A 22,086-nucleotide genomic window follows, 5' to 3' on the forward strand; every position below is an offset into this window, starting at 1 on the left:
CAGTTTTCAGATCTTGTATACAAGAAAAAGACAGTCCACCATGAGAATCTCGAACAAACGGCAAAAACCTCTAATGAAGGAAAACTTGTAATGCTCATAAAATATGATTTTTCACAAGACAATCCAGTCATTTTTTTCTTTTTTACTAAAAAATGACCAACAACGCACTTCTTGCAAATGCAATGCAATGCAGATTGAAAAGCACAAATATAGGCAATGCTAGTTTAACGTATGAATAAAGAAATCTATAATTAGATTGATACAAATATTGCAATTAGCCACTAATTTCTTACCAAAAAATATTCTAAAAAAAAAAATAGAACCTCAGGAAAAGAATTAACTTACTATAACAGTGAAAAAGACTTGTTTGATATCTCATCCATCATTTACATCATGAATGGCTAATGAGACTTGTTTGAACAGAAGAATATTATCAAATACTTGGGTGCCATTTGATTTACCGAAATAAGCAGTGAGCCGAAGTCTTCTCCTCTTGATCGAATAAGTCATGCTCAATTACCACCACAATGCAGGGTCTGGCAACTATCTGTGGCTGACCCCAACTCCTTCCCTTCTGCTTGGCTAGAGAAAATAAACAATATTCAACTCTTTTATTTACCAAAGAAATCAGAAGGGTATAATATTTTCACCAATTACCCTTTGGTAATCCAGCTCAAAGAAAATTTCTCAGCACCAAAAAACGTAAACATTTACACGTTCAGTTCTTGAGCTCTATTTACGAGAACACATTGTAAAGTGACCACCATCTTGCCTTTAATGTACATTGCACTCAGTCAAGAATCTATCATCCCAGTTTAGATAACCTTTCCAGTAATGTTTATACTTTGAAATGCCTAACTCGAGCCAAGGTTTCCTTTTTCCATTATAGTGCAACACTGCAGCATTGCGAATGACATGTGCATCAAGCTCATAGTCATGACCCAATCCTGATAAAGCCCACGCATCATCAAGGGCATAAATTTGATCCTGAAATGTAAGCAAGCTTGCACGCAATGCAGAAGCTTCAAATGATTCATTCTGTTTGCCAATCTGCTTTCAGTAAAAGAAATGATGAAAAGAGATAATAGGATTAGAAGAGGTAACAAAAAAATAAGCTAAAATTCCTGTTGACCCAAAAAGATGGTTATAGTAAAACTATTTGATTAATTTCGCCATTGATGACTGCTAATCCAAAACATTGATGCACATGTTTAACAAGTCTAATAAAAAAACTCACATGTTGCCCTAATTTCCGGTAAGTTTGAGTAAGGTTCAGCTCCCTCCATCTGGCAAGATCGATTATGTTCAACCCAGACATCCAAGCACATGAATTTTTATTAAAATAACTGTCACCCAAATAGCGAGTAAGCCGACCAAGCCGCACAGAACATGATTCCAAAGCACTGTTTACTTTCCCTCTAAGATTGAGATCCCATAAGTCAGACAAGTCTCGCTGGACAACAACATCATCATCCAGAACTATAATTTTTTTTAAGTTCTGGAATATATATGGAAGTAGGAAGTGGGTATCAGAAAAAACAGACAAGTATTCCATTTTTGAAGATGTAGCAGATGTATCATCGACATTCCGGAAAGCAACACGAAACTCCACAGGCAAGGTCATGCGAAATGATGCTGATTTATAATGAGAGTCTTGGTCGAGATGCTCAATGTTCACCACTTGAATGGCAGCTTCCCTGTAGATACACCTAGAAAACCATAGTTTCATAGCAAAATAATTTTGTTCATCTGTCAGCACATGAAAAACCAACTTCCCACTATCCTGCAATAGACAGAATAGCCCATTAGTAGAAAAATATTGGAATTAACAGGCTTTTAAAGTAAAATTTTCATAGAAGAATTATACATAGACGCATACCCTAGCATGTGTAACAGTTGAGTTGATTACAACTGAAGATGCAAGAATGTTATTGGAGATCATGACATAATGATGCAGCATAGGGTCCGAAAATTTCTCAGACACAGAGAGCTCTGTGTCATGTAATGAAGAATTGAAAAATTCCACAGTCAGTCTCAAGGACAGACAGTGAAGACTCTTTGGCATGGTCCCAACTGTTAGCTGATAAAGGAACGCACTTTGCTTCATGTGAAATTTGGCTTCATCAATAGTCGCATCAAGTATCTGTCTGAATTTCTTGTCAACATTATGACATTCAACATGGTGTGACTTAGCCTTGGTTACTGTACGTTGAACCTTCTGTGAAATTTTCACAATTCTGACCAAATAGGCAACAATTATAAGCATGATGGAGAAAAAAAAAAAACTCTAAATGCATATCATGTGAGTATTAGATGTAGCAACTACAACTAATCAACATCACAACTTTAACATACAAAAGAAAAAAGGTCAAAATAAAAGTGAAAACAGCTGCTTCTATAAAATAAACGACAAAAAGGATCCAGTAAGAAAATCTCAGTATGGTATTTAACAATCTCTTTAATTGTACAGGTTTTTTTTTTTTATCCCTGGTGCTTGGATGAAGTTGGGCAATTTTTTATAAACGATCTTCTCTGTGAAAACAAACTTCTGCATGAAAGCCAAAAGGGAAAAACACATATTGCCTAGGAAGTCCCTTTAATTGCAAAACCTTGTCTAGAACAGAGGGATTGCTACCAAATCTGGTTTTCCTAAGGCCTAGACAAGCACATGTAACTGAGTGGGCCTCATAATGTGCAATGGCTACAGCAGAAATACACTTATTCTAGAGAAAATCAGCAACAAGGGTATCCTAAACATCCATTAGCTGAATCCATTCAAAGCATAATGTTAATTAAAAATGAAAGCATATACAAACCAACCCTATACATTTGCATTTCCAGCAGCAGACAACAAAATTTTCAATAATAAATTAGTTAATAATGTGCATAAGTAGGTCGTTTTTAAAAAAAAAAACCTCTAATGCGGGCTTTATATAAGGAGAGTCCACCAAATGCTGATTAATATATGGCTATGTCTTGGTAGGTTTCCAACACAATTTGCCAATCTTAAAGACTCGAGCTCAATGCACATGGCATCTAAAATATATTAGTGGTAGTCGGGCATTACAATCTTCTTGCAGCTAAATCAAGTGTGCAAGACTTTTGCGATCTTTTAGCATTATCTGAATGAAATTGCACAGAAATAGAAACGGCTAATAAAATAAAAATGTAATGATTGAGTGTATCTTCAGCTAAATATTCTTTGAGTATAAAATGCATTAGCTTATATTAACATCCAAAACATATTTACTCTGGTTAAACAAGCAGATATTAACTTTTAAATGGAAAAATCCATATGCTTACAGGCTTGCTACTACCTAAAGCAAACTTTGTCATCAACAAGTTCCATAGTAAGAGAGTAGAAATTAGAGAACAACTTGCAATCACTTACTGTTGTGGAAGATCAGTATCTGTTGTACTTTCACTGAGAATACGCTCTAGCTCTTGAATATTTCGTTTTATTTCTTGAGTTAGTTTGTTTTCTGCAGGAAGTTTGGCAATGCTTGGATAATATGCTCTAGCCACAAAAAGTTGGTCCTTTAATTTCTTGATCATCGCATCTTTCATATCTTCTTTTCCCTTATGTTCATCATGCCATGAGCAATAACTCCCATAATTTTCTTCACATTGTTTACTGTTTTCCTCAACTACGTCCACATCTGCGGTCCCAGGTTTGTTGTTCTGCCAACGCATTTTTTTGAAAAGAAAAGTTAGGCTTTAAGAGCTTTACAAGTGACGAACTAACTTTTCATTAAACAACAACAAAAAAAAGCATGCATACATTTCTATTGGCAACTGGTTGCGATAAAGAATGGGGTGGCACCAAAGTACCTGTTAATAGTTTAAAAGAATATATAAACCCTAAGGTACAGAAGAATAATGATCTAATCAACACTTCAAGAAGATGTAGCAAAGAAGACCTCTTTTTGAGTGTCCGTCATCAAGTCTTGAAACTCCTGTCATATTTCTTGCTTCTGGTGCATTGCTTGTTAAAGTACCCTGAGAAACAAAAATAAAAGAGGAAGATGCTGGATTATTGATAACCTTAATATCTTCATTATAGGCTAACAGATATTCTAAGTTTAGCTAAAAAGAGGTTTAGCGTAAGGCAAGACTTGAAACAATAGAATAAGTTAAAAGATCTTCCTAAAAGCATATAAATATGTATCATCAATCATATTCGATAATCAATATTTTTTTTTTAAAATAGAGCAGGAAGAAAATGCTGCACTTCTCAGTGTAAAGCCTTGCATATCTTAACATTTCAATTAAATTTGTTACAGATGCTGCAAATAAAAGTTAATATTTGCATCAAGTCACCCAATTACAGTCCCCAAAATAAACTCCACAAATCTCTTTTATGAGGAAAATAAGTGGCTATTACTATCTGAAAGTTAATTTTAATATTTTTTTCATTTTTTACCAAATTTCTAATGATGAAATATCTTTTCAGTGTAGACACTCCCTGCTACATGACCGTGATGGGCAGGGTTTTTACCTTGCTTGTTTTGTTTTAATATTTTCACCATAGTATATTTATAAGAGATCATTTTCGAAGTAATAAAGGGCGGCCCGGTCGCATTACGCGTCCCCGCTGAGCGAGGGTCCGGGGAGGGGTCCCACCACAAGGGTGTATTCTAGGATTCTAGATAAATTTTTTTCTCAAGAAAAAATCAGTATTCTAGGATTCTAGATAGCACATCCTTCATATAAGGAGGTTCAAAATTGTTAATTTGCTAATCACAAAACTTTGGATTCTTAAACAATAAAACAAGCTCTGAGTTGCTAGGTGTCAAAGGGAAATCAAAGATTATTTTGAGTTTAGGGTGTTTAGAGACAAACTTCCATGTGGATAAGTTTGAGTTCTCCCCATCAGAGGTTTAGCCAAAATAAACTCCAGAAATCTCTTTTACAAAGAAAAAAATGCATAGCTATAAATATCTGATTGTTATTTTTATATCTTCTTCATATCTCCTGGCCAAACTATGTCTGATGAAGAAATATCATTACAGAATAGGACTCCCTGCTCTGCAAAGGTGTTTGGCAGAGTTTCTATCATACTTGTTTAAGTTAGTTTCACCAAAGTATAGTTTATACAAAAACACTTTTCAGCATAGTAAGTGTAAATTTATTTCTCAGGAAGACAATCAACATTACTAGGATTCTATATATGCTTCATTTAAGGAGGTTCACAACTCAGTATTGCTAATCACAAAGCTTTGAATCCTTAAAATAGAAAATGAGCCCTGAGTTGCTAAGTGCCTGCTTCCTGAGATGCCTAGCATGTAAATCAATTCAACTAAAATTCTTTTCTATTACTTCCAGAAAATGCCAGCAGAATTCTATTTCATTATTTTGTAAGAGGCCATCAGCCTCAATTTGTTGTCTATTGTCCAAAATCAACTACCGAAAAGTTTTGAAGTGTCAGATAATCCATGTCTCTATCAATAACACGGTATGATGAAATGAGGATAGACCATGGACATTTAACAAAAACAGTTCTTAACCAAATTTAAAAATACTTATATGACTCTTATGCGTATAACAAACAGAATGATCAAAATTGAAATAATTATTTTTACATGACGGAAAACTTGATTTTGATGCTTTTTTCAATTGAAATTTTCTTTTCATTCTTTAGTTCTTGTCTGCATTTCTTCAGATCAAAATTTCTATTTAATCATTTTCGTTTTCTTAATTGGGATTTCATGCCTTTTTAGAATGAAAATAATCATCTAGCTGGAGCAGTTAACAGTTTACACCCTCAAGGGCCTTTACTAAACTGTCATCTTTTTCATCTTTATATATCTTCAAACCTTTAGAAACCCTGCATATTGCCAAATAAGCAGCTCACAATCCACCTTGAAGATATCAAAAACAATCCCCAAATTTTTTAATATGTTTCACCTACATAAGTGGTTTGTTTCCCTTTCTTTTTCGGCATTGACAAATGCAGACTAAAAGTGTTGCACTAATCCGCGTCCTATGAAGACCATAAAACTGGTCTGAGTTCCCTCTTCTTTTCTAGGCTTTCCAATTCCATTTCATGCCAAGTCATGAGATTTGGTGAAAGCAAAAGTACCAATTTGCATTAGCATTGGACTCAGTGTAGAACATCTATTTGTTGTTACTCTAGTTTTGGGTTTGATTCTATAGTTACAAGAGGAAAGTTCTTATCCTGAACCCTTATGAGGTGCTATCACTCCATAAAATCGGACCTAATGAGCAAACAAACAAAAAATGACGTACCTATGCATCATAGCAGAAATCAATTCTTAATACAAAGCATTAAATATTAAACCAACATGCTCAATTATACCGTAATTACTGACTGTGAGGGAATTCATGCTCAAACCTTTACATTTGCAGTTATTGTCAGAGCATGATCTATAATTTCCTTTGTATTAGACTGCCCCTACAAGTAATCAAAATATATGAAAGTGTGAGGACATGAATAACTTTTTTTTCCATTGAAAGTGGAGAAAAAAAAATTACAAGAAATCGAAGAAACACATTGCAATTTTCGGAGAAGTATTGAAATATTCAAAGCGATGTGTTGAAGCACTGCATTGGTAAATGAATTACCTTAGAAGTGGTGCTATGATCACCAGTAGCAGCATCCTGGTTTAAATTGAATAAAAAGAAAGTTGAAATTAGCATAATGCTTATCAGTTAGAACGACTCATAAGTTCAAATACTCACTGAAACCGAACCAGAATCCGAATTAGGTCGATCAGAGAGGTAACCTGCAAAAGCGGCAACAGGGAAAAAGATCAATAACAAGAATACAATTAATTACACATAAAATGGCAAACAAACTAAAAAAGAGTAATAGAGATCTGAAGTGCATTCAAGATCTGAAAAGATTGCTTCCCAATCGAAACGGGAAAATTACGAACAAAAGTAAAAATAAAAAAAATGGATCTAAATCTAGAAATAGAAAGAAAGCAGGGTACCAGTAGAGTGAAAGCCAAGTAGGAAAACAAGAGGAACGAGCATGGAAAGCACAACAAGAAAAAGGACGCCAATAACAAGAAACCTCCATCGTCTTTTCCCGGGATAAACAACCCCACCTTTCATTGGCGTCGTCCACCGTTCTCCTCCACTTTAGCAGAGGGGTCGACGGCCCAGGTGTGGAGGAGCGGGAGGAATGTAGAGACGGCGGAAACGGGAAAGAAAAAGAGTGAAGAGTGAAGTGGATACAGTGAAAGAAACAGTGAAAGTAGTGGGATGATAGATTTATTTATTGCCTTCAGCCATAGGCATCTTGCTTTTCAATTCATTACCCACACAAACTCTAACTCTCTCTTTTTATGGAAATCAGAATGATACAGTTGGAGATTTGCACAGGACAACCATTTTCGTATTTTGCATACGAGAACCGAAATACTTGCTTTTTTTTATTTTTATCTCTCTCTCTTTTTTTTTTAAATTAAAAATATTAATTATTCAGTTTTTGTTAAAACCAAAAAAATATAAACTTTTTTTTTAATCAATATAAACTTTTCTTAATTCTTTTTAGCTTTATTTTATGTTTTCATGGCATTAAAGCCCTTTTAAGTTCTTTACTTGTCAATAGACCTGGGCATGGGCCGGCGCCGCCAGGTCCGCCCAGACCCATGCCAATTTAGTCCGGCTTGAACATATAAAATTGGTGTCAAGTCCGGTTCGAGTTCAAGCCCGTATAAGTCCACCAAAAATTGAATGGGTTTGGGCTATATGAATTTTCCATCGGCCCGAGCCGGGCAGACCCGATATACTATATATATATATATATATATATATATATATATATATGAGAGGGCTCTTGTGAGAACCCTTTTATAGGTGATGATACTTCCTTAGGTGAGAACCACTCAAAACTACGTCGTTTTGAGTATAAAAATTAATAAAAACGGAATGCTACTGGGGTTCAAACCCTAACCACTTCACATATACTCCATGCTATTTACCATTAAGACAATTGTTTTCCTTGTCCATTATGGGGCGCGCTGATTAATATATCACCATCCATGTAGCTTCTATTGTTTAATATTTGACACATGCACTTATTAATATCGATTAAATGTGCATAATAATAAATTATTAATAGAAAAAAATGAAATGTGCATAATAATGAATTATTAATAGAACAAAAAATCCCAAAACATGCTCCCATTTTTTATTTATTTAATTCCTCTATATTTTTTGTAATTTATGTTTTTAAATGTTAAGAGCATCTCCAACAGCCTTTTAAGTTGGCTCTCAAGTTAAAATTTGAGGAGGGAGAATGAAAATTCATCTCCAACAACCTCTTAGTGGCTCCTCAAATTACTAAGAGCCTCTTCATCCTCTCTATTAATAGAGAGCCTCTCTCCACCTCTTAGTGCCTCCTAACTTCATTTTTTATTAATAATTTATTATTGATGTGTCTCTCTCCTCACACTATTGGTAATGTAACAATAAATAATAATCTTAATAATAAAATAATAAATAAGGAGTGAATATAAGGAGCATTGTTGGAGATCATATATCTTAGCCACTCTTAAATCACTAAGAGCCAATTATTTATATTATTTTTAGAGAGCTCACTAAGAGTCTCTTGGAGATGCTCTAAGGACGATGTTCTAAATAATGTTATATAATTCTAAACTTTATAATTTACGTTCTCCAAATTAAGTATAATGTTTACAAAAACCAGTAAATATCTCGATCATTTTTGCATTTGTTCTATAATATAATTTATAACTCATCTTCGAAAAAACGTAACGCATGTTGTAAAAAACATAACACATGTTCTAAAGTTTATAGTTTATGTTCCAAAAATTAAGTATAATGTTTTAAAAAAATCAGTAGATATCTGGATCGTTTTTTCATTTGTTCTATAATATAATTTATAACTCATGTTCGAAAAAACATAACACGTGTTCTAAAAAAACATAACGTATGTTCTAAAAAATATGTCGTACGTTCTAAACTTCATAGTTCGTGTTTGTTCTATAATATAATTTATAACTCATGTTCGAAAAAACATAACGCATGTTCTAAAAAACATAACGTATGTTCTAAAGTTTATAGTTTGTATTCCAAAAATTATGTATAATGTTCTAAAAAAATCAGTAGATATCTAGATCGTTTTTCATTTGTTCTATAATAATTTATAGCTCATGTTCGAAAAAACATAACACATGTTCTAAAAAAACATAATGTATGTTCTAAAAAATATGTCATACGTTCTAAACTTCATAGTTCGTGTTTGTTCTATAATATAATTTATAACTCATGTTCGAGAAAACGTAACGCATGTTCTAAAAAACATAATGTATGTTCCAAAGTTTATAGTTTGTGTTCCAAAAATTAAGTATAATGTTCTAAAAAAATCAGTAGATATCTGGATCGTTTTTTCATTTGTTCTATAATATAATTTATAACTCATGTTCGAAAAAACATAACACATATTCTAAAAAAACATAACGTATATTTTCTTATATAATATAAATTACAAAAATATAAAGGAATTAAATAAATAAGAAATTAGAGCATGTTCTTGTATTTTTTTCTATTAATAATTCATTATTATGCATATTTCTTTTTTTCTATTAATAATTCATTATTATGCATATTTAATCGATATTAATAAGTGCATGCGTCAAATATTAAACAATAGAAGCTACTATCACAATAGTATATTAAGCAGCGCGTGTGATATAATGCACAAGAGAAGCAATTGTCTTAGTGGTAAGTAGAGTGTAGTACAATTAAGTGGCCAGGGTTTGAATCCCATTCACAGCATTTAGTGTTTTTAATTGATTTTTACACATAAAATGACGTAGTTTTGAGTGTTCTCACCATAAGGAAGTGTCCTCATCTAAGGGAGGGTTCTCACTTGATCTCTCCCCTATATATATATATATATAAATTAATTATATATTATACAGATGAGCTTGGACGGACGGGGTTGGGATTCATATTTTACCAGTATTTTTCACATGGACCCTGATGACCACGTGAATTTGGTCATTCACCGTTAGATGTAGGCTGATTAAATCTAAGCCTTAGGATGCTTTGAATCTAAAATATGCATATTTTAGACCTGAGCCTAGTCCGAAATCGAACCCGACTCAATTTATTGCGGACTAGGCTGGGCTTGGACTCGTCGGGTTTTATTAAAAGCCCGATAGACCCGGTTCATGCCCAGATCTAGCCAAAATCTATTATTCTTGCCATATTTTTACTATCCCCTTTTTTTATCTGATTTTATTATTATTATTATTATTATTTTGGGACTTCCTTTAAATTTTTTTAATTACTAATAATTTAATAAAAATATTCTTTTTTAACTTATTATATCTTCTTTCAAGTCTACCCCAATCTCAACAAAAAAAAAAAATTACAAATTAAGATAGAGTCTCATTCTAATAGAGTTGCATCTAATATTATCACGGAGTTCGTATATTAAGGACTTTATACAACTTTTCAATATTATCTAGCGACACAATACATGATGAGAACCCCACCCACCTCATAAATTTAATGGTACAAAACCAGAATGATAATCTAGAATTTCAACAAGTAGTAAAGGTTTTGTTGGCTCAACATGGATCCCAATACACTAACCCATATTGGAGCAAAGGGATTCTCCATTTGCCCCTAGTATTCTTCAGTAGATAGAAAGTTCAAGCAACCAAATGTATCAAGCTATACTAAAGATACATATCCTTTTTACAAAAATCAAATGTAGTTAGGAGGGGAAAATGAGGCTCTTTTATGTTGTATGTATTCATTTGACTTGATAGGTCTAGCTTTATATTGGTTTGATAGTTTATAAGTGGTGCCCATTCATGTTTGGAAGATGTTAAGACATCAGATCTTAACCAAATTCTTATCCTCGATACCTCTAACAATGGCTAGCTGGACGTTATGCAATTTGAATCAACATTATGAAGAGTCCCTTAAAGATTATGTGTCACACTTTCATTGGTGCACACAAAAGTCATGTTATGATCTTACCATACTTAGGATTTAGAACGAGGCAAAGTACAAATACCTCATGGGAAAGCGGGGATGGCGTCCTGAAACGCTATTAACTCAATTTGGATTTCCTCACTAATTACGGAGAGGTTAAAGATTTGTGACCCGTTGTCTATAATTAGACGAAAGAGCTACCAATAGAAGTTAGCCCTTTTGCATAGGATATATCCTTTAGGATTTGCATCATGTATATATATCATGTTTTTGTCTAACAAATCTTTTGTTTTTGTTTGAACTTATTTGAGCATGCATAAAAACATCACATTTTATACTATAATTTCCCCAAGTAAATTATAAAACTAATAAATGGATTATCCTTATGAAGCTTAGGACATGGATAATGGGTTAGAATGAGTTGTGGATCCAGTAGATGACATCCTTATAAAGATAGCTTAGAGAATATTGAGGGTTAATGCTAAAGAAACCATATGGGCCATGAAGTTGGTCTTATTCCAAAAGTTCGGGATTCATGAGTCTCCTCTCAAATTCTCGGACTAACACCTTTTGTTTCCACACATAAACTGCTTCTATCTCACAGTAGAGGATTATATGACCTTTTTTGTTGAGGCTTATATTCTTCTTTCGGCCATGTCACGAGTAGGATGTGTAGGAGTGATCATAGATAAGACATATCTGCTCATATGTCTAGATAAGTGGAGAAGCACTTGAGTCCTAATTCTTCAGGTTCATGTCGGAATTTGGAAGCATCTGAATTTCTTGTCGTTTGAATCATACCCTCAATAGTTTTCAAGCTATTTAGGAGTGATTAGATTTTGAATGGTAGAGAGATATTCTTCATCCAAACCCTTGAAGAGGAGATGCGGTAATAGATGCCGAGGATGTGGATTACCCGAAGCAGCCCGATCATCAAGGATACATTTTAGTTTTTGCATATAAGCAGTCACTGACATCCCTCCTTATTTTAACTCATATAATTCAATATCTAGCTAAAACTGTTTAGTTCCTGATATGGTGCCATATGCACTCTCTAAAGCTACCCAAATACCATATAAATACGTGAAACAAGTGATAAGAGGAAAGATCTCTTCGTTAACGGAATTTAAGATCAAATACCTAACCGTATTTTCTAAATCATCCCATTTAGTAAATAATGATTTAAGATTAAATCCACAGAAGACGTCATATAACCTGTTGAACTACGCTTCGAACGATCAATCAACCACACAGAGAAACAAAGTACACAAAGATCACAGATTGGATCTTGAAACAACAATCAAAAGAATACACACAGAATTTACCCTGGTTCGGCTTAACTGCCTACATCCAGCAACTTCACTAATCAATGGAGATTACAACAAGATTGAAACAGTTTCTCCTTTTCCAGAAACTCTCGTGTTTTCCCAATCCCCAATTCAGATTATCACAGTGTACACTTATGACTTAGTCTAAGAATCTCTCGTATCGTCTATTAAACTACTTCCCAACCCAGACCTTTTATAGCCTTTACAAGGTTGTGAAAATACCCAAAATATCCTTACTAAAAAATGTACAAACTCAGCAAGACCTACTGACCAGTGATAACACAGCAAGACCATGTTGACCTGTATTATCACCTCAGTACCATGTTGACCACAGCCATGCTGACTTGATAACTCAGCATTCCGACTTCTTGATTTTACTCTTGCTGACGGGTTGACTTACAATTACGCTGACTTGTTGACTCAGCATCATCATCAGCAAGTGATAGAAAACAACGACTTACATAACCAGTACTAGAAATAAATTGGGGTGGAGGAGAGACTGTACTGGTAATATGAGCAAATAGATGGTGGGTTTTGAGGGTGGATTCCATAAACATTCTCTAGACTTTATAATTATTAGGATTTAATTTAATATTAATGGTAATATTGGCTGGAGGTATTTTCGGTAAATTAAAAGGGGAAGCAACAGGTCCCGTATAAACGAGATGAACTGTATTAGGATAATTAAAGGGATAGGTTGAAGGAAGAACATGGTTAGATTGAAATTGTGCAAGAGGGATGGGTGATGTGTTATTAAAAGTATTTGAGAAAAAAAGATGGGGATGGATCAAAAGTGGATCTGATTATTATATACAAAAGGAGATGAATTAATTTCGGACTGAGGCTGCTGCTGATTGCTTGCTTCAGCAGCCTGATAAGCGGCCAACGCAGCAAGGATGGAGGGTGAGAGTTGCGCCTCGGAAGGAGCAGCAGCAGTCGGCTGTAAGGCGAATTTTGCAAGTTCACGGTTTCACTTGTAGTAATAAAAGATATCGATCCCACGGGGTACGTCTGATAATTTGATTAAAAATTGCTGTTCTGATTAAATTTGTTTTCTCGAGGTTTATATAAAATCGTTAATGGTTTAAATAGTTTCTAACTCTAATTATGGTTATAATTATAATTACAATTTACAGAAATTAAATTTAGATTAAAGCTTACTCCAAGGTTAATTTATACTAAGCAAAAACATAACTTATAACTTTGATTTGTTTAAAAAGATATAATAAATTATCAATTGATTCAATTTAAAGGAATTGAACTGTTATCAATATTTCCTCTCGCCCTAAGACTGAAAACCTTAAATCAAATTCAGAATCTAAATCCGATTATTTGACCTATCACAATGACCAAATATAAATCCGAATTTGCTTAAATGTTCAACAAAGTTTGTATGAGAAAATACCAAATCTCTTTCTAAATGTTTTTACATGAAAACACCAGTTAGAATTACTTAAAGAATATCGCTAGATCCAACTTTAATAAAACAATAGTGAAAATGGAATTGAATTAAAAGATATTTATCAGTTTGAGTTATAAACATCTCAAGTTAATAGAGAAGAAGAAGTTTGAAAAGCATTTAAACGAAGCATGAATTCCGGGTTGTCAATCCTTTACTCAACTTCGTAGGTTCGTCACACCGTGTTTCGCCCTCAATCCAGGATCTTCTCGTTGAGTCTTCGAAATAGCAATTTCTTGATTGTCTACGAAGCATAAACTTGGTTTGGGTAAACTTTAATGTAAATAATAAAATCTATATATTGTATATCTAACTATTTGTACAACTTGTGATTTTTATAACTTTTTGTAATAATTGAACTCTGAATTCTTCCTCTATTTATAATCTTCCAAGAGGTACGCTGGAGAGACGTGTCCGTTGGTCAAGAGCTGCCTCTATCCGGATGAAAGGATGCGTCGTTTGGAGAAATAAATATGGAAAATGTGCATATCAGCTTCGCTGTCCCTGTAGAGATTCAAGAATCTCGGCAGTGACAGAGGGGAGAAGGGAAGGAGGAGGCGCCTCTCTTGGTGCTGCGCACATCCCTGTCGAGATTTTCAGAATCTCGACAGTGACAGAAACTCTCCTTTCCTTCTTTTGCAATGTGTTTCAATTCTCTAACGTGACTTTTGATTCTCGTACGTGATTTCCATTGAAAGCTTGATTTCTCACTCATTTCTAATCCATTTTTGCTCCTATTTAGCTTTTTCCAAATAATTACACCTTGCACACAAATAACAAATACCCACGTGAAATCTTTCCAAAATAAAGTAATTAACATATATTTTACATGAAATTTAACATATTTATGCATGCTAATTTAGGTATATTTTGGGCTTATCATCGGTGCCTGGAGGACAGAACCGACCGGAGGGGGCTCCGATGCGACGCCATGACCGGCGGCTTAATGAGCCGCGATCGCTGCAAGTACAGATGGAGACAAGGAGGTTGCCATCAGTGGGTTCTGGTTCGACAGGTTTGTGCTGGACGGTGGTGTTGCGGAAGGTTGAGGTGCGACGACGGCAGTGGATGCGGTGAGATTTTCAGGTTGATCTGAATGGAACGGCGAGGTAAATCGCCAACCGATGCTCGGGTTAAAAGAATTACCCGAGCCCGTAACAAAGGTGTAAGAGGGATTGTTGCCGACAGCGGCAACGATGGCAGTCGATGCGGTGGCTGCCACGGTGGTTGAAGCGGCGATAGTGGTGGATGCTGGGTTGTAGGAGGTGGATTGAGGATTATCGATTGATTCAGAGGAAGCGGAAAGTTGAAACTGATACCATGTTATGTAACCGGTTGAACTAAAAGCTCGAGCTTATAGTTAAAGCCCAACCATATATCTTATATTAATCTCTAACACACCTCCACATGCAAATACCCATTGGACTTGCAGCGTGCACAACACAAGTTCATCCCACCATGTGTTTTTAATTCCACAAATCCATGAGGTTGCCAGGACTCGAACCCTCGACCGTTTGGTCTCAAGAGGTTTTGATACCATGTTAGATGTATAGTTTGATACACTGTGAGAATATAAGTATAATGGAGATAGAGAGAAAAGAGTAATGTATAAGATTATACTGGAATCACTTAATTGTTGTTAGGCCTGAGGCCTTCCATTTATAGTGATACATATAAGAGTCTGTGTAGGAATATGAATACATAATACATGTTATGGACAGATTTAAACTCTAACTAGATAAGAATCTAGTTACTAGATAATGTAGAACATTATCTCTAACATCTAGGTCAAGTTTGTTTGATCTTGAGTCACAATGCAACAAAAAGAATCTAGAGATTTGATCAAACGACTATATCATATGAAAGTGGCTAAAGGTATATGAAAGTGACTAAAATTAAGTGAAATTAAGGTTTATAAGAAAGCATACCAATACCAAAACTGTAACACCCTCTCCAACCGGGTCGTTACAGGCCCACCAGCTTCCGCCTGGTTCGTCCCTGAACCACACATCATACGTGGAGAGTCGGTTCTTATACCAATTCTAACACCGTGGTCCAATACCATGTAGATATTGTCCGCTTTGGCCCAATTCCAACACATTGGGCCTCACGGCTTTAAAATGCGCCTGCATGTATTGTATTATCATCTTACTAATAAGCCTCAATTACTCCCTCTCCATTTCTGATTTGGGATTCAGTTCATTCCTGCCCCCATCACCATCCCTTAAGGCCGCTCCTTGCTCAGGCCTTCTACCCCGGCACCACCCTCTTCGGACCAGATCGTTACAAAAACAGTATGAAATAACAGTAAAATTAAGTGTAGAAAAATAAAAAAATAAAAATAAAAAAGGAAGAAAGGAACAATAATAATAAAGAGGAAAGCTTGGATTAAAGACGGAGATCGAAATACTAGGTATTTCCATCTCTCTACGGTTATCAGAAGGCAAAGAAATTGGATTGAAGCTATCAAAAATCCTAATGGAGAGTGGGTTTATGAGGATGAGGAGATTTGTCATTTGGCCCTGAATTTCTATAAAGAGTTATTTCAGGAGGATCATGTGGATTTAATAGTATTGGAGTTTCTGTGTCAATATATATATATATACTATAGTCAATAGCACGTAGGTACCTATATTAATAGATCACTTAATCAAAAGAAAATCTCTAAAGAATGAGAATTTAATAGTTTTTATCTTTGCATACATATATCTTATTGTTACCTACAATACAAGAAGATATCTGTATGTATGTATGTGTATATATATATATATATTGAGAACAGAGAATGCATATGATTCTCTCTACTTAGTTTCCACAGTACTATAATCAAAGGCATTATGATTAAGACCATTTTTAGGGACATCATTATAAGGATGTTTAGGAGGTGCATTCCCTCTTGAAGCTGCAAAATCTGTAGCAGATGAAGAAGCAGAAGTTGAGTTTGTGTTGATTCCATCATTTTGTAGTATTGTTTCTATTGCCTTCACCACTTCACTCATTGTCGGCCGTTCTGCTGCTGATTCCTCTACACATTGCATTGCCAATTCCAGGAACCGGCCAAACCCAACAAGATTTCCTGTATTCCTAATGGCTGGATCCATTATTTCCTTCACTCCATAATGTTCTTGGTCATTCTTGTTCATTACCATTCGCACTTCGCGAACGATGTACTTCCCTTTCTCTATTGGTTGCTTTGCAGTTACTAGTTCTAGCATTACTACTCCAAAGCTGTAGACGTCACTCTTTTCTGTTAGTTGTTGAGTCATGTAGTATTCAGGATCCAGATAGCCCTGCCAAACCAAAATCATCAACTCCCAATCCTGTTCTGGTTTTGAGTTATACAGGTTGTAAATGTGGTGATTTATACTTACCAGGGTGCCCTTCACTTGAGTTGAAACATGCCCTTTTGTACTGTCAGATACAAGCTTAGACAGGCCAAAATCTGCTACTTTTGCTGTTAAATTTTCATCAAGCAAAATGTTTGTGGACTTAACATCTCTGTGGATTATAGGAGGATCTGCAAGCTCATGTAAGTAAGCTAGCCCTCTAGCTGATCCAAGAGTAATGCGCAGTCTCCTTTTCCAATCAAGATGAATACCTGACCTCCCTACATACAGTATTGAAAATGAGTGCATAAAGCCAAACTTCTAGCTATGTTCTCGATTAAGGGATGCATAGGTGAATATGAAGTGCACATACCTGACAAACTCTCCCTGAGTGTACCATTGGCCATATATTCATAAACCAACATCTGTTCTCCTTGTTCAAAACAAAAACCTACAAGACCAACAACATTCTTGTGATGCACTCTTGATAGCAACTCAATTTCAGTCTTGAACTCGAGACCGCCTTGCATTGACCCTTGCTGAGCTCTTTTTATTGCCACTACTTGTCCTTCAGAAACCATTCCTCTGTATACCTGAAAACGAATAGTAGACAAACAAAGACAGTTTTGTTTTAAAAAGAAACATATTTCCTTTAAGAAAATAAACAATATCTTGGATATTTACCTTTCCATAGCCTCCAGAACCTATCTCATTATTATCAGAAAAGCTGTTAGTGCACTTTTTAAGTTCGTCATAGGAGAACCATCTAGCTCCCTTCAATTGAGGTGCACCCCCACTATCTTTCCCACTTGGAGCCCAAGATGCTGGATATCCATAGTACACGAGGGGATTTATTTATGATTCTGCATTTAGTGAAAATTACTTATGCCTACATTTATATCAAAAGAAGTTTGTGACTTACCGAATGGTCTACTTGATCCAAGTGCCTTTTCTGCTCGTTTCTTTTGGCGAATTGCATAATAGGCTACTCCAACAAGGCTCAGGACTAGAAGGGCACAGCCAACTCCTATCCCAGCCATTGCACCAGGGCTGAAAGAAGTTCCTTTACCTTGATCTGAAAAACTCTTATTTGTTTATCATGCAAAATTTGTGATATATAGATATACTTAGTTGTAGCAGAAGATTTATTAAGGTACCTGGGAAAGGGTAAGGAGAAGCAATAAAAAGGTAGGGTCCAAAATCTTTTGGAGGCTTGTAGGTTTGATTGCTGAACTCAAACCCAATGCTTATAACTTGTGTCCTGTTAAAAAAAATTCCAACAGGGGGAAATAGTGCAACCTGCACCTGAAGATAGTCGTCGACATCGAAAAAAGGATTCTGAAGAAAAACTGAACCAGGATTAAGGTCCAATTTTACCCAAAGACTCATTTCTAGTGAATGAAATATAGAGTCATTCAATATGCTCTTGAAAGAAGGGGCTCTAAAATACATTGTTCCTTGAAATGGATAGGCACATTCACAACTCTGGGGGCTCATCATCTGTCCAATAGGGCATTGTGTATTTTGACAGTTTGCCAGGCTAGTCGAATAAGGCTTTTTAGTAGATTGCTGTAGTTGACAGTAATTCACATTTGGGCTCCTTGTGCATACTGGATTTCCTACAAGTCTTGAGTACAAAAAGTTGAAAATCATTTGTCATGAATCATGATAATTGGAATATGGTTTCATTGTTACAGCAATTTCCATAATATTCTTACATTAGCGTATTGGTGTATTCAGAAGTTATTACTACAGAGGAAATATTGTTGTTCTGAAGATCAACAACTTGAAGTTGTGGACCAATAGCTTCACCCATATCCAGTTGGTCACTGAAAGCATTGTTTTTCAATAATCTGCCATGTTTTACAAGGAAACAAATCGTTTATTATTGATCAATTAATTGATATTCTGTATTCAAACAAGAACTCACACTTGCTGTATCTGCTGGAAACTGAGGAGTTTTGATGGTAAAGGTCCTTCAAGTGATGCATTTTCTAAAACCCTGCAAACCATACAAGTACAAAAATTATTCAATATGAGACAACAGTATTCTTTTAAGTTCTCAGCTGTTCCATTCTTAAATTTAACTACCCAGGACTTACAATGTGGTCAGAGATGGTAAGGTAGAGAGCCATGTTGGAGCTTCAGATGTCACAAAAGAGTTGTTGCTAAGGTCCCTGCGAAATCGACTCATCAATTGCATTTCATGACAAACAGAACAAGCAGAAGCTAGCTTCTATTTCTAGACTTACACATAATTGAGGCTATTCATTTGAGCTAAGTTTGGCAAAGGACCTGTCAGCTTATTGTGTGCTAAATTCCTGACAGTTGATTGCATATAACCATGTTTAAAACCAATGCTATCTTCAAATATGCGAATGTGTGTATTAGTACGCAGTACTCACAATTCGATGAGGTTCGTCAGGTTGTTCAGATTTTTTGGGGAATTTCCAATAAAATTATTTCTATCAAGTCGACTGTAGTAAACCAGAATATTAAGAGTCAGCAATTGATATATTGGAACGGGTAGTTAGGTAGAATAAAGATGAAAGTAAGGGTGATTTCACTCACAGAGCTTCAAGTGTCTGAACCAGTCCTATAGTATCTGGGATAGTCCCACTGAGTTGATTTCCATCAAATAATCTGTTCTTAACAGGACATCAGAAAATTCATTAAAAGGCCAAACACAGAAGAGAAAATAATAATATGAGGATGGTAAATGTGAAGTTACATGTGTATCAGAACCATATCAGAGCTGAAAAGTTGGTCTGGAAGGGGCCCTGAAAGCTGGTTCTTGTTGAAATGGCTGCATGTAACCAAAATTTATTCATCCTTGCTAAAGCAGCAGAGCATGACTAAACGAATTGAACCCAAAAAAGTTGAGTGACTCACAAGTGCTTAGCATGCTTAAGGAGGTCCAAGCCTGGGGAAAATGGTGTTGAAATTGGGATATGTCCTGTCAATTGATTGTCTGCCAAATCTAGCCAGTAGACATTGGTGAGCTTGCCTAAAGAGGAAGGGATATTGCCAGTCAAGTTGTTCGAGTTGAGGGCCCTGTCAAGAAAAGTAAATATCTTCTTCAATTAAGCAGATAAATTTCAAACCTCAAACCCAATTATTAGGTTCTCACAACTCTTACAGGAATGATAGCACAGGAAGATTTCCTAGCTCATCTGGAATTGTTCCGGTGAAGCCACAGCCAGCAAGGATTCTGAAAAATGAGAGTAAAAAATATACATTTAATGATTACCTAATATGAGTTGGTAGTTTGAAAGTGATTGCATCTTACAAAATGTTCAATTTTTTGAGATCCCCTAATCTTGGAGTCAAAGGTCCAGTGAGGTCTGGGTTAAAGGAGAGGTCCCTGAAATGAAAACATAGATGGTATGGTATGATGTTGTCTTTGAGAATGGAAAAAAGGAAAAAATGAGAAAAAAAACTTACAAGGATATCAATTCAGTAAGTCCACCGATATCACCGGTTAGCTTTCCCTTGAGGCTCATTGTTGATAAACCTCTAAAAAGAAGGGATGGGATGGGATGAATAAGATTATAGTAATTGAAAATTGACAAGACAAAGAATGGAAAAGAGAACTCACAATGCAGTAACTCTAGAGTCCTTGCAAGTAACACCTTCCCAGGGAGTTCCACATGGATCCCCACTATTCCAGCTTGGAGGAGTATTGAGCCATGAATCCTTCAAAGACTGGAGCGTGGCAGCTGTTTCTCAAAAACAATTAAAAAGAAATGGTGAATAACATTACATTACATTACATTACAAACAGAATTGAGAGTGAGTTACCATCATGAGGGTCTGTAACAGAAAAGATGAGACAAAATACTGAAGAGATAGAAACTAAAAACAAGAGCAAGCGGAAGGTACGTGCACCCATTGTTGTGTTGGTGTTGGATTGTGCTGCCAATGCGAAAAGCTTCAAGCTTTACTCAAACAATTGGCTGCCTGCCGGCCGGCCTCATTTGCTGGAGAATAGAAGAAAAAACTTTGTTCATTGATTTTGTCTTGTCTTAGAAGCCACTCTTGTTCTTGTAATAGCAATCTCCACTAACCACACCAATTACATTATTAATCTCTATTTTTATTTAATGATGTCTCTTTCATAATCATAATCATTATAATACACTTTCTACGTCATACCGTTTTCTCCGCCTGCACAGCTACAATAACAACCATTATGCAATTTACCAATTATTTATTTCAGCATAAGCATCTTTTTGGAACGGACCCTTGAGTATTTTTTAAGGGTTTACAAACAACTAACACTTTCTAAAATTTGTGTCTTTTTTTGTATTAAACTGGACAATTTACTTTGGAATTGCGGGATTCACATTATCATAACTTCAGATAATAATACTTTCATATATCTATATATATATATATATATTATGGGAAAATTACAAAATTGAGTCAAATGGGAGGCGCATTTACATATTTAACCCATTTACTCATCCTGCTACATATTTAGACTGATTTTACGTGACTTTCCCATAATACCTCTAACCTTCCCACTTCCCACCACTCGCGAACGGCCGCTCCCCCTATCTCCTTGGTTACGCGAAAAGTTGCTCCTGCATTAATGATTTGAAGATTTTTTATCTTCCTTTCTTCCTTTAAATTGCACGAAATCTGCACCATTTCGTCAAAATCATAATGAATTTCTCTTTTTCCTCTCTTTATCTCTTGATTCCGCAACTTCCTAACCCTAGAAAACGAATCCATGGTTTTTCATCTTACTGTTCGTTGCTTGGTTTCTTTCTTCTTGTTACCTTCAAAGAAATGGTTTTTCTACGATATTTGCTTCGTTCTTCCCATGTTATCATATTGTTATTGTCGCTTTTGGGGGTGAAAGGGGCGAAAAATGTAAGTATCTGTTGTTTTTTCTGCATTTTATCATGAATTCACTTCGCAATCGATGGTTTCGCGAAGCTTTGCGAAGAGAAAGAGCTTGGAAAGTGACGATCTACTTCGTTAATCGATGATTTCGCGAAGATATGCGAAGAGAAAGAGTCTG

General features: G+C 35.4%; 2 protein-coding genes across 3 annotated transcripts; both read right to left on the reverse strand.

Annotated features, from left to right (window-relative positions):
- Positions 1 to 210: 210 nt before the first annotated feature.
- On the reverse strand, positions 211 to 7,384 carry LOC136206012 (probable galacturonosyltransferase 7). Its single transcript, XM_065996906.1, has 10 exons — positions 6,957 to 7,384; positions 6,703 to 6,746; positions 6,586 to 6,621; positions 6,356 to 6,415; positions 3,921 to 3,999; positions 3,782 to 3,831; positions 3,392 to 3,681; positions 1,880 to 2,237; positions 1,238 to 1,783; positions 211 to 1,050 (listed from the first exon to the last, which is right to left on the reverse strand). The coding sequence occupies exons 1-10, from the start codon at positions 7,078 to 7,080 to the stop codon at positions 775 to 777; spliced, it is 1,863 nt and encodes a 620-aa protein (XP_065852978.1). The 5' UTR covers positions 7,081 to 7,384; the 3' UTR covers positions 211 to 774.
- A 9,010-nt stretch (positions 7,385 to 16,394) lies between these two features.
- On the reverse strand, positions 16,395 to 21,095 carry LOC136205167 (leucine-rich repeat receptor protein kinase HPCA1). 2 transcript variants are annotated; one of them, XM_065995660.1, is made up of 19 exons: positions 20,859 to 21,095; positions 20,656 to 20,776; positions 20,502 to 20,573; positions 20,347 to 20,421; positions 20,197 to 20,268; positions 19,950 to 20,111; positions 19,789 to 19,863; positions 19,629 to 19,700; positions 19,463 to 19,534; positions 19,310 to 19,378; positions 19,160 to 19,225; positions 18,988 to 19,059; positions 18,776 to 18,910; positions 18,215 to 18,684; positions 17,980 to 18,132; positions 17,742 to 17,881; positions 17,431 to 17,650; positions 17,103 to 17,338; positions 16,395 to 17,021 (listed from the first exon to the last, which is right to left on the reverse strand). In XM_065995660.1, the coding sequence occupies exons 1-19, from the start codon at positions 20,947 to 20,949 to the stop codon at positions 16,533 to 16,535; spliced, it is 2,862 nt and encodes a 953-aa protein (XP_065851732.1). In that variant the 5' UTR covers positions 20,950 to 21,095; the 3' UTR covers positions 16,395 to 16,532. The 2 variants fall into 2 exon arrangements, with proteins under 2 accessions (XP_065851732.1, XP_065851731.1); XM_065995659.1 differs by having other exon boundaries at positions 19,160 to 19,234.
- Positions 21,096 to 22,086: the final 991 nt, after the last annotated feature.

Source organism: Euphorbia lathyris, chromosome 9 (genome assembly GCF_963576675.1).
Source record: "Euphorbia lathyris chromosome 9, ddEupLath1.1, whole genome shotgun sequence".
NCBI lineage: Eukaryota > Viridiplantae > Streptophyta > Magnoliopsida > Malpighiales > Euphorbiaceae > Euphorbia > Euphorbia lathyris.

Bases quoted from the DNA above. Each gene is read 5' to 3' on its own strand.
- LOC136206012 (XM_065996906.1), bottom strand. From the start codon at position 7,080: ATGAAAGGTGGGGTTGTTTATCCCGGGAAAAGACGATGGAGGTTTCTT. The intron at 3,682-3,781 runs GTATGCATGCTT...ATGCGTTGGCAG, and splicing joins AACCAGTTGCCAATAGAAAT to AACAACAAACCTGGGACCGC. The intron at 1,051-1,237 runs GTGAGTTTTTTT...TACTGAAAGCAG, and splicing joins ACCGGAAATTAGGGCAACAT to ATTGGCAAACAGAATGAATC.
- LOC136205167 (XM_065995659.1), bottom strand. From the start codon at position 20,949: ATGGGTGCACGTACCTTCCGCTTGCTCTTGTTTTTAGTTTCTATCTCT. The intron at 20,574-20,655 runs GTGAGTTCTCTT...CCTTCTTTTTAG, and splicing joins GACTCTAGAGTTACTGCATT to AGGTTTATCAACAATGAGCC. The intron at 19,864-19,949 runs GTGAGTCACTCA...GGTTACATGCAG, and splicing joins CTTAAGCATGCTAAGCACTT to CCATTTCAACAAGAACCAGC.